Genomic DNA, 12,820 nt, shown 5'->3' with positions numbered 1-12,820 from the left:
GTAAAACCTAACTTACAGAAACCAAAGAAGAAAGCAAGCAAATTCTTTAATAGGAAATACAGCATCAAGTTCAGGAGTGAGGGAATTGCTTTGTTTGGCTTTTCTAAACAAAGTCCTTGGTGAGACAATTGCTGTGCTATTAGCTAGTACAGAAATAGTTCAAAGTGAGTAGCTTTCCCTAGAAATACAGCTCCAATGCCTCTTGCAGACACAATTACAAGAAAGTTCTCATCAGTGTTGAAGTTGCACTGGTGTTTTTAAGATGCACCTTCACATTATTTTAAAGACTACTTCCCCTTCATGTACAACATAGAGGGCAGATTTAAGCATATGCAGGAGGTGCAGAGTCATACAGGTGACAGCAGAGCTGCATTTCCATGCAACCAGGTGCATAAGAACAGTCATATCCACTTCACTCTGTCTCCTCCCCTGCCAGCAGTAAAACAAAACCTGAACTATTCTATTTCAGCACTTGTCATAGGGCCATCAGGACACCTTGCCATCTCCTCTGTCATCAGCTTGAGTGGCCTTATTACAGCTGCAGAGGAGCTGTGCTCAGAGAAAGACTCCCCTGACAAGAGGAACACATCACCACAGCTGTGCATCCACCCATACCCCTCTGCACCTGTAACCCCCGGAGGAAACTGGGCTAAAACACAGGAGAGGCCAGGGGAGGACATGTACAGCAGTGGAGCAGCATGTGGGATGGTGGATCTGTCATTTCCAGCTGCTTCAAAGCTTGGGATGGCCTCTCTACACTGCAAGAGGCAGGAGTTACTACTTCTGCCAAGAAAATTTTATGCCCATTAAGTCTGCTGGTAAGGCTCACTATCAGAGATAACATTCTCACTATGATACACTATGATGTGAGTGTTTGCAAGTAAGCCCAGGACTGGAACAATTACATTTCATAAGTCCTGTTCAAAACTCTAATTTAAAACAGCAAGAAGTGGCTGTGTCAGTAAAGGAAAAAAAATGCAGTTGTACTCTAAAAACATGCTCTTGGTTTTACTGAAGAATACACAGTATTTACATGTAAATTAAATCCTGTGTCAATAGGGGGACAGAGAAGAAAAAACTGTTTCTACAAAACCAGCCTAAACACTGAAGGTATGTCCAAAGCAGAACTGGAGACTGGTCTTTTTACCACCTCCCCCCACGCCAGCTCTTGGGTTAGGGAACTGCTTTTCAGCTTCCTGCCTTGTTGTTTTTCAAAGGAAACTGCAAATTTTCAAGCACAAAAAACCAAACAGACCGACAACAAGCATGTTTTCTGTTCAACAACTAGAGAAATTAATTTTGCTATTCACAAAAAGAGAATTTTCTTATCATCATGGATGGCCACATTTTTGCACCCTTTATACTGAAATGATGATGCATTTTTTCTTAACTTTCACAATGGTTGTTTGCATTTAGTCATTTTCTGAGGAGGCAAGAAGCTTAAATGAGTACCTTTGCTCATTATTTATGTTCTCTATTTGCATAACTCCTGCACAACTGCTCCTTTAAACACCTCTTCCCCTCCAAGGCCAATTTTAAAAAGCCTCCTGCTTTATGAGACTGACAAGTATGACTCACAGTATTCCCCACATTCATTCCCCCAGGCCTCGTGGGATGCTGTGCAGCCAGTAAAAGTACCTGTTCCAGTTCATACTCCCCCACACCCACTGCTGCTGCAGTAAGCCCTTACAGCAATCTGGGGAAAAAGTAAAGCTATTTCTCTCTGCTGTAGGCAGGAAACAAATAGTAACAGTATTTGCTTTTCATATTGTCCTTCTCAGCACCACAGTTAGCAAAAGAGAGTGGCTGAACACAATGAAGGAAGTTACACACTCTCTTCCCCATTCTTCCTGTGCTCTTATTCCCACCAGAAACTTGGGAGTTTCTCAAGACCCTTAAACTGCTTTTCAGCAATCCTTCAAACCATTCCCATTTTCTATCCACAAGGCAGAAAGTTATCCAACACAGATTATCTACTCTTAAAGTTCCTTCCATGCCCAAGGAACACATCTAAATACTCCTGACATTCAGGACCAAAATCAGCAACTTCTCTCTCCAGCAGAGAAGCAAAAATCAACAGGTACCACAGCCTGCATACTTGGCTTCTATCCCCAGTAAACAAGCTTCTGTCATAATTACGAAAATACCTCCCTCAGTCTCTGAAGAGTCAATATTCATTCACTGCAGAGTACTGAGAAGAGCTGATTTTACAGTTTGTGTTGATGGACAGTAGGTTTTCAAAGAGGGAATGTGTGCTAGAAAGCTTTCCACTGGCTGTTATCATTCTCCACTGGTTAAAGGACAGACTGATAAAGAAGAATGAAATACACATTTGGAAATGACAGTCACTAATGAAGAGATAAAAGATTCCATACACAGTAAGCTGCATTGTATGAGCCCAAGCTCCAAACACATCTATGGCAACAACAATTTCTCTACCATTCAAAGTTAAAGACACCTTAGAAATTAGATTAAAAATCTGTTGCCATTTAAGCCAAATCCCAGGACTACTGTGGCAACCACATCATTTCAGTGCTGGGAGAACATATGGTGTGCTGCAGCAGGAAACACACCCACGGTATTTGAAGAGAGCCCTTGTACAGCCAAGCACTTCCAAACCAGACGCATATTTTATCAAATGCAGCTAAAGCCAGGAGTTTGCTTCATAGAAACAATAGCTCCTCCCAGAGATTTAGAAATCCTGCAAGTCAGACAGCCAAGTAAAAGCTGAACAATCCCCAGCCAGGTCTCAAAGATCTTGCCAACGTAAGTGCGTTGATCCACCCTATCTCTACTTGTTAGTCTGATACTCTCTGGACCTTGACTGAAACACCATCCAAGCCACCTGCCACGAGGCTTCTCAGTGGAAACCTTGCAGGTTATAATAATATTTTATAAAGCCCTTTAAGGACCAGGTCCATCTCTGCTTTGTGGACACACACACATTAAGACAACGCCATTCCTCCTGCCACATTCACTTTCCTTCGCTGTTAAGAGAAACAAAGCCCTCCAAGCAGAGGAGTTTCATTACGACCACTTTACTCCTTAGACTCAAAAGGGTAACAAAAGGATCAGTTTCCTGAAGAAGACAGGTTTCTCATAAAGGAAAGGTCTCGCTGCATATAAATATTAGAGGCCTCATAAGAATTTTACTAATAGGGAGAATCATGTCAGTCCCATTCCACATTGTCGTTCCAGCTGCATTCCGTTTCATCTGTACCCTGGTCATCATGGCTTCCTCACGTAGTTAGAGACTACTGCAGAGATAAGGCTTTAGTCTCAACTCTGTACCAACAAAGATAAAAAAGAAATGTGTATAAATGTTTTTGGTAGCTGCAGATTTCAAATTGTTAGCAAACCCAGGCTAGTAGAAACTTTGTCGGAAAGGCATAATGAAAAATAGCTGCATAATATAAGTTCCAAGGCAGTAAAATATGCAGTTAAATAATATAAAGAGACTAATTAAAAGAAATAGGCAAGGGAGAATAGGCTCTCAGATCAGATCTGAAATGAGACAAAGTAAACAACATGAAAGTGAGACCAAAGGTCTAATAAGCAATCTGCAGCAAGCAGAAGACTTGAGGAGGGAAAGAGAAATCAGCAAATTCACATTAAGATCACAGCCTAGGAGAAGCACATGGAAAGAGAGAAACATCACTAGTAATATTTAGTGACATAAGAGCAATTAACATTACTAGGTATATGAAAAGACAAGCCATGGCATGGCATTCTGCAGCTACTTAGATGTTCATGCAGTAATCTGATGCACCTGCCTGGACTCCTTGTTCTTCTCTTCCCCTATTTGTTTTATGCAGATGTTTTCTTATCATGGGCTTCAGAAAACACAGAACTATTGCATGAGGACCACAGCTCAAGTATTAACTTGTAGCACACCTGCTACAACAAAGTTAAATAAGATGCACAGCTGACAATGATTGCTGCAGGACAAATACTTCTTGGCAGATTTGCTGACCCCAAAGTACAACGAGGAAATCAGAAAATGAAAGTGAAGATATGCATCTGGTAAAAGATTATCCATGAAAAAAAAAAAAAACCAACTAAAAACCCCACACTTCCCTGATAAGGCATAGCTTATAAAAAGTATTATCATGTGAAACACTGGTGTGAAAGCAGCCAACAGAGTCTACACTTCAATTCTTTTCCAAGAATTGTTATGCTTCAAGTGGTAAACAAACATTTTTTTTTCCTTGGAACTATTTATAATTTTAAGACCACCCAGTACGAACATTACATTCAACTCTAAGGATGTCAAACCAACATTTGTTTTAGTAAGACTCCTCTGTGTGAGTTCTGAGAGGTCTTCCTGCTCTTAACAAAAGTAGGAATGCTACAATATTTTATTCCTGTTTGTCTTTGAGGTTACAATAAAGTTAGGACAGGGATGCAGAGTCTCTTCCTCATGAGTTCTTCAATTATACATCACTACAGTATCAGAGCTTTCTTGCACATGGAGGAGCGTGCTTGCACTTTAACTTCTGCTGTATAAAGAGCATACAGAATTAATTATTTTGGGCTCAGAGAGGGAGGGATGACACTGCCACAAATATATCTGCTATAAGAAACACAAGAAAGATGCAATCTCATTGTAGAAGTGACAACCTTCACTGTTCTTTCAGAAGATACATCATCTCTGGAGGTTATGAAGAGGCTTTATCATAGGGGAGGCTCAAACGAAGGGAAGTTTTGATTTTCAGATACTTTTTCAGTTTGCAGAACCCCAGCACATATTAGTAATTATGAGAGAAGCTTGTTCACTAAACCTATTTGATCTGGAACCTTTGACAAGAATATTATTAAAAATAAAGTCCCATTTTAGTAGTCTTTTTCAGAGTTAAACTAACCTGCTTCTTTAGCTCAGCCAGCAGGCTACCTACAAATTCCAATTCATGTTAATACAAACTGCTGAATTTTACAAGTTGCACCAGAAAATGCTATACCTATGCTTCACTCCAAGTTGAAAGTCTCATGCAGAATTCCCCACCTCTCTTTTTCTTCTGAACTATCAGCATCATAGTAACAAATATACATTCTGCAAAACAAGCATGCATGGCTCCTGTTAACATCATTAAGGGCTCGCATAAGTAATGAGCAACACTATTTGCACAGTCTCAAGAAAAGGTGGCATCTACACTCTTATTAATTAACCCACGGAAAGTAACGCATTCCCTCTAAAATCAGGAGGAAGATTTTAGACTTCTGCTTTCATCTGCTGCCTACAAATTTGATTCTTTAAGAGCCCACCTGTTAGAAATGCTGTACATTCTATTTCAATACCTGGCACTAAGCTGATGAAACACTTGACTGAGCTTACCTCCAGCACCACCAGGACACACTGACAGGCTGGGGGTGCAGGAGGAAAGGAACCTGCAGTGCCATCTTACTCAGAGCTGTGTTCAGGAGCACACCTATTCTCCACAGCACCCTGGTCTTGGCTCTCAAGGGCTATCTGCAAGTTTTGAGGTGCAAAGGGCTATTTCTGCAACCCATAGCAGACACAAAGTCTGTCAGGAAAAGGGAGGAACCAGACTGAGGCACGGTATCTACCATTTCAAGTTCTGCAGTTACTTCCCTTTACACAGGGGTGGAGGGAGGTGAGGATCACGCTGACCAAGCCCACCCACCTCTGTCACCAGAGCTCAGATTTGGGACTGGGCTGGAAGGAATAGCATCAAAGGAACACCACACTAGGGAACACAGATGCTAAAGAGAACAAGAATGCTCAGGTAGTTATGAACAAGCCTGGACACTGAGTAAGCAGCGTCTCACAAGCAATTTCCTACCGTGCAAGAATGAAAACCACAGTACACTCCTTTAGACTCCAAGTCACTAAATAAGGACTGAACACAAGCAGAGAGAGCAAGATATCCCCTTATCCCTCAAGGCTGCCTTGCTATGCCAGGACTGACTTTGTCCACACAGCTGCCACCCCACCATTCTGTAGCTAAGCAAGATTTTGGTCACCAGAAATGTCAAACACAGACTGCTTTCACCAATGAGAAATAGAGCAGCATCTTCTCGAGCCTCTGCCAAGACCCACCAACACGCAGACAAACAGTGCTGTGAGCCTTATGTAACTCCTGACGTTGGCAAAGCAAAAAAATTAGAATCTCAAGGCTCTTATGAGAGGTGATACATTAAATTTTTAAGATGTAATTGCTGCTAATGAATTCAATGATGGTTTCAGGTGCATATTTTCCTGAAAGAGTCATTACACTGCCTCTGTGCATACTGTCTCTGTGTTTCGGTGGATACCCACTTTTTGCTGTGTTGCAGTATAACAGAGGCAGTCTGGAAAGGGGTGGGGTGGCAGGGGGAACAGCACTGCAAGTCCACACAATCAGGTTCTGTTCCCAAATCTGACAAGATGTCCCTATATGACCTTCCATGAGCCAGTTACAAATTCCATGCCTCCACTTATGCTTTTGTAAAATGAAGACACTTCAAAATGCCAAACAAAGACACTGGGAAGTTGCATCGGTTCTTTTGTTTCAGAGTTCAGGCTCTTTTCTTCTGCTAAACTTAGATTAGATACTAACAGGAACTTTGCCCTCAGAAGTACAACACTTCCTTCTTGTACTCAGCCTGCTCCTGTCCTCTTACCTTCATTACAATTGCCTTCATTCTCCACTTTATGAGACCTTCCCAAGGCTCATCTATTTTCTCTTTACCAGAAGAGCTACTTACTGTAACAACCTCCCAGAGAACCAGGGGAAGTATTAGATTGTTGCCCCACTTAATCATACTTCTTTCTTCCTTCCAACAATTCCACAGGACTGTGCACAGCAAGAGCAGCACAGGGAGCAAGGATCACACTCGGCATACGCTGACTGCAGACATCCTGCAAGCTTCTTCCTTCCAACAATGCACAAACAGAAGGGGGTGGAGAGCACTTCCCTTGTGCAAGAAACAGTTCACACCTGTAAAAGCTTATCCCAATCCACTTTACTGCACCTGATTAAGGTAGCATTAAGAAAAATGAAGCAGGAATAGCAGACAACATCCTCCTGGTTTCTCAAACCAAATATACTGAAATTAATGGAAACATTTCAAATTTGGAAAAGCTCATCTCATATCATCTACCTTCTCTGGACACAAATCAGACATACAACACCCTGGGATTCATCTTCTTTAAATTCAGTGTAATCACTTGCTGATTCAGTGAAGTTGAGCTACAGTCTTATTGCTGCCTATGAGTTAAAGCTTTATTTTCCAAAACACAAAGACACTTGCATAGGCACAGAAGACCTACACAAGGCACAGAAGAGCTATAAGCCTAACCCACCAACCTGTACCTATATCATTATTCTTAAAAAAAAAAAAAACCAAAACCACACACAGAACAGCTAGTGCCTTTTATACTGATGGCAAACATTTCCTTAAACTACCTTAAAAAGAACATTATTTCAAAGTATAATGCAACACCTTTTTTAAAAGAATATTTAAACCTACAAAGCATAAGAGATACATTTGTATTTTATCCCATTGCTCTCTAATTTTGAACTATATTTGGTGTTACAGAAAGTGAACATAATTTGGGTTTTTTTGTTAAATGTTCCAAATTTAGCAGGAAAACTCGTGGAAGAAAAAAAATATTACTGTATTTACTCTCAAACTAATTAACCTATGAACATAAAAGCATACAAGTTCTAACAGCACATAAAGGATTTGTATTAGTGACAATTTAAGAAGTTTATCCTTTTAGAGCAGCTCATTTCCTGAATTAGACATTCTGAGTGAACTTCTTTGTACCAAACTAAGTTAAGCCACTTTCCATGTGCCAAGCAATGAAACTGAGTGTCTGATCAGCTACCACTGTTTAATGAAAAGCCACAAAAAAAGGTTAGTTAGTGTTGGAAAGGAAATATCTACATTAGAGAAGTGCTGAACATCTAACTTATCAAGCAAAAATAGTTTCTCTATGCGCCTTGGAAGATAACACAAATATTTATGAAACTTTCTGTATGCAACACTTCTGATCAATGCCACACATTTACTTTTCTATCAACTGGAGACATATTTGAATTTTTTTGCAATAGCAGTTAAACTGAAATATGTCTGTTTTTCCCAGAATAGCTTGTTAATTCACCGTTCAGTTTCCACATACCAGTCAGAAGCTACAGAAGGAAGTAACATGACACAAAAACACACATTTAGGCAACACAGCGCTTACTTCCTTAAAAGGTCTCTCAATTTATTTTTCTAAAGCTGCTAAATCTACCCACTTGCGACTATCAAGATGAGAATTTATACAAAGATGCAAGCTATTTGTTTAGAGATTCTCACAGTCATATTAAAATTCTATTTGAGCTTAAAAACAAAAACTACAAATGGATCTTCACAAGTGGTCTAGAAGCTTGAGACTGACAAAAACTATGTATATCTGCATATGCACAAACAAGGTAATAAGGAATACTTGATTTAGACAGCAGGAGAGTTGTAAGCAGTGTTTTATAGCACAGAGAGGCCTCTCTGGGATACACCAGTCAACTGAAGTTGTTCAAAAGGAAGTCATCGGTGGAGTAACACTGCACAAGCTGATTTCCTGTGTCATTCTAATGCTTCATAAGCTAGTTATTGTAAATAACTTCCTTAAAACACCAAAATAACTTCCATAGAGCTCTACTAGTAATTTTTCTAGCTGTATTGAATTATCAGCTGAAGAATCATAACTAGAACTGCAAATGCTTTAACTCCTTGTTATTTCTGCATTAAGTAGCACTGATCATGTTAATACTGTCTAGGACACTAGAACTCCTCACTAGCATCTTCAGCTTTATGCTACAGATTTTCAGATGGCCTTTTGGTTACAAGCACATCAAAAGGACTAGTCCCAGAATATACCTGCAGGCAAAAGGATTTGGGAAAGACATCAACTATAAATATTTTTTTCAGAATTAATACATCTATATATAAGAAAAATTATTCCAGGAGGCAAAAATATGCCTTAAAGATTTAAGGTTCAAAACCCGCTCTTAAAACCATTCAGAGTTTAAGCCTCTAACCTAAAACAGGGATCTAATTTTCTACCTGCTTGTTATAGAAGCTTCCAACCAGAAACATCACGGATTTTAAATACTGACAGAGATTAAATACACCAATGTACTTATAATGCCCTTTTCCTTCTATTGAAAGCCAAAATCACCACCAAAACATCACAATGTTCTTCAGTTACTATTTCTACATTTGGTTTTCTTTACTTTTTTCCATCTCCCTTTTTCTCCCATCCCCATCAAGACTGACACCACACTGTACTTTGCTTTTAGCACTGCAGGTCTTCCTTAGAAGCTTATGTGCTCTGCTTCACCTGAATTCTTTTCTCTCCCTAACAAATAAACTTCCTAGATAACTAGAATGCATGATGATCTGGAGGGCAAACTGCGTTACCAGCCAGCAATCTGACATAGTCACAGCGTGCCTTAGCAAGCAACTGCTTCCTGCTTTTCTGAGAGCAGCAGTTTTCAACTGGAGATTCCCAAATGCTGTCATATTTCCTAAATGCTCCAGTAAAAGAACACTTACTCTCCACACAGCTACATCCACCATCAGGCAGGCAAGTCCCAGCCAGGTGAGCTTCTCCCCATTTCTCTCTCTTTTTTTTATTTTTTCCCTGAGACATCTCTAAAGACATTGAATACAAGTTTTCCTCAAGAAACCAGCATCACTGAAATTTTGCCAGAATTATTCTCAGCTTTAGTAAGAGAGACAAAACAATATTCCTGTATTTTCAAATAAAATACACACACACATACATATATATAGCTTGAACAGAGCAATATTAGGGGTCAGAAATTGTTTCCTGCTTAAGTCAGTGAAGAATATAAACCAAAACACTGAGAACATCATTCTGTCTCCTATTACAATCACTATAAATTGTTAGTGCCAGCACTCAGAATAGTCTGACAAACCTGTTTCACCTCAGTGGCACAATTCAGAGTGGGTAACAGCACACAGTAATTTTTACCACTATGGAGCACTTTGTTTTTTCTGCAGAAGAAAAGAAACCCCTCCAAATTCAAAGTGGCTAAACTGAACCAGCTACATGCTACCAGCTAAGTTACAATATCTAGCTACTAGTGAAGTATTTTAACATTCACTTTATGGCCAGGTTCTCTATTGTGGTCTGTCTTTTTTATAAAATACCCAGTTACATTAAACACAAAGATTTTGTATTGTATGTTTGTTAAGCCTCTTCCTTTCCTTTTCTCCCTTCCCACCCCACCATACTCATACATCCAAATCTCATAACCCAGTGCCCTGTGTCATATTGCCTAATCCAGCAGTGGCCCCACCACATGCACTGGCAGTATAATCTGTTCAGTAGTCCAACTGGACAGCAGATGGCTTTGCATCAAGTGCTGATTAAAAAAAACCACCTCCATCAAACACTTTAAAAAATACATAGTTTTTATCAATACATTTATCATTTTTACTGAGCAAATGTACAATACATGTAAAATACAAGCGAGGTATATACATTTTCCAAAGCTACTGTACAAGACTGCATTAGGAATTTTAGAATTCCGGCTTCCTTTCAAAAGGGGTAAACACAGCTGTGCATAGATAAAAGAGACCCTACCAATCCCACATCCAGCTGACCTTGATGCTTGAGGTGAAAATGAGCTACCAAATTAAAAAAAAAAAAAAAAGAAAAGGAAAAGCAACCCCAAATGACCGGATGGGAATTTGCTCAAGTGTTGTGTTTATTTGGTTTGTTTGATGAAAGTAAGAAAAGACAAGTTTCGTGACTCTGAAGAAAATTATGTGACTGAAAATTCTCTGCACCTTTCTGACACAGGGAAAAGTCAGGAGCAGAAGACACGTCAAAACTTGTGCTGCAATTACCATACTCATGTATTTGTCATATTTCCCATGAGTAAAACCAAATGAACCTCGCCTCTTAGAAGCATTTATATCAGCAGCTTTCTCTGGGTGGAGCAAACAACTCGGAAGCATAAACAGACATTAACTCATACTACCTCATGTACCACAAAAAAAATCAAAACTTGAAAATATGGCTTCTTAGAGCTGTTTTAATTCAAGTATCTCACAAAAAAAAAATCACTTCATATTATTAAAGATGTACTTCCATATTTGCTGCTCCGTTACTAAAAACAGTATGATAGCTTACCAGCAATAATGGATACCGAAGACGTTAGTAACCTGTATTAAGTACTTATCACAGGTAATCTAGTATTAGATTCAACAAGTTCACTCTACGAGCTGTCTAGTAAATAAAGTTTATTTGCCTTTCCTGTTCAAATTTTTTACGGAAAAAAAAAAAAAAAAACCATCTCTAGATGGTTCTGCATCCAGATCAGCATGACTAAAGACCGAGACTTAGAGTCACGTGATGTAAATCCTGAAAAAAATAATAATAGCAAATTGTGCTTAAAGTAGCTTCACAAAAGCAGACTTAAAAGAAGGCCAAGAAGCACTGGCAATGTATGGGATGGAAAAAAAATCCACACCGACCGGTGTAGAGACGCTACAACCAATGGAGCCTCTTCCCGCATGAGAGACGCGGTCTGCAATCCCTACTGTAGGGTGTCGGAGCCGGGCTGCGAGAGGCACAGATTGCCATTTTGAAACGCCGCCTCACGCCCGCACGGCGCTGCCAGCCCACGGGCAGCCTCCTGCCCCCGCACGCCGCTCACGGCAGCGCTGCGGACCCGCAGCGCCGCGGCTCCCCCGGCCCCGCCGGGACCCGCTCGCCGAGGACAACCCGGCGCGGGTCCCCGAGCTCCGTGATGTCACCCGGGTGCGGGGCCCCTTCCGCTCCCCGGGCGCTGCGGCGGCGGCCCCGGCGGAACGCGGTGCGGGGCCGCCCGGCACCCGCGCCCCACGTGCGGCGCATCCGCCCCGGCCACCGCCACCGACCGCCGCCCCGAGGCCCGTCCGCGGCCCCCGGAGGGAGCTCCGCCGCCGGGAAGCCGTGGGGAAACCCGGGATACCGGCTCGGAGCCGGCCGCACGGAGAGGCTCGGGGGCCCCCGCGCCTCCCTCACCCCCACCCCAGCCCTGGGAGGTCTCCGGGATGTGACTCATGATAAATAAATACAGAGGGGGGGAGGAAAAAAAGGAAAAAAAAAAAAAAAAAAGACACACCCTCGGAGCCGGACTGACAAAATAACCCCCTCCCTTCCCCTCTGGAGCGGGGGAAGGGAAGCCTGGCCGTTCAGCTGGGAAAGTTGAAAGAAAAGGCAAACCCGAGGGACCGGCTGCGGGGCGGGAGCCGCGGCGAGGGCAGCCAGGCGCCGCTGCCCCTCGGGCGGCTCCGGCCCCGCCGCCGCACCGGAGAGCCGATCCCCGCCGCCGGTGCGCTGCCCCGCTGCCCCTCACCTGGATGTAGTTGTTTTCGCAGTAGTCGGCGACTCGAGTGAGATTCTGGTAGCTCTCGAGCAGAGCCCGCTTGCCAGAAGGGATTTCCTCCTCTAGCAACATCTGCAACTCTGCCATTTTCCACCCCTCCGCATCGCTTCCTCTTGCATTAAAGAGACAGCGGCAGCGCCGGGCTCGCAACCCGCCTGGTATTGTGGGATTCCTCCTCGCCTCGCTTTCGTGAACGCTCGCTTTCCCCACCCATCCTTCCCCTCCGAGGGGAGGGGAAAAAAACGAAAAAAAAAAAAAAAAAAAACAAACCAAGAAAAAAGAGGAAAAGGCCGCCCTCGCTGTGCGAAGGCAGCTGGGAGTTGTAGGCAGCGCCGGCCGCATGCGCGGGGCGGCCGCCGCTCACGGGCACCGCCCGCGGGCCGGAGGGACGCGGTGGGCCCGGAATGCTCCGGCCTGGCCGGCTCCTGTGG

General features: G+C 42.4%; 1 protein-coding gene across 4 annotated transcripts in view; it reads right to left on the bottom strand.

Annotated features, from left to right (window-relative positions):
- Nucleotides 1-12,611, bottom strand: part of ABI1 (abl interactor 1) — a 77,170-nt gene extending 64,559 nt beyond the window's left edge. For 2 of the 4 annotated variants that reach the window (XM_054274286.1, XM_054274287.1), the window contains exon 1: nucleotides 12,360-12,611. In XM_054274286.1, coding sequence (XP_054130261.1) covers nucleotides 12,360-12,476 — 117 coding nt within the window. In that variant the 5' untranslated portion in view covers nucleotides 12,477-12,611. The remainder of the gene's footprint in view (nucleotides 1-12,359) is intronic. The other 2 variants (XM_054274283.1, XM_054274282.1) reach the window with 1 other exon arrangement.
- Between the last annotated feature and the right edge of the window lie 209 nt (nucleotides 12,612-12,820).

This window comes from Melozone crissalis, unplaced genomic scaffold, assembly GCF_028551555.1.
Source record: "Melozone crissalis strain CALT ecotype California unplaced genomic scaffold, PUWL_Pcris_2 ptg000016l_1, whole genome shotgun sequence".
In the NCBI taxonomy this organism is placed as follows: domain Eukaryota; kingdom Metazoa; phylum Chordata; class Aves; order Passeriformes; family Passerellidae; genus Melozone; species Melozone crissalis.
This window is presented reverse-complemented; position numbering and strand designations above follow the sequence as displayed.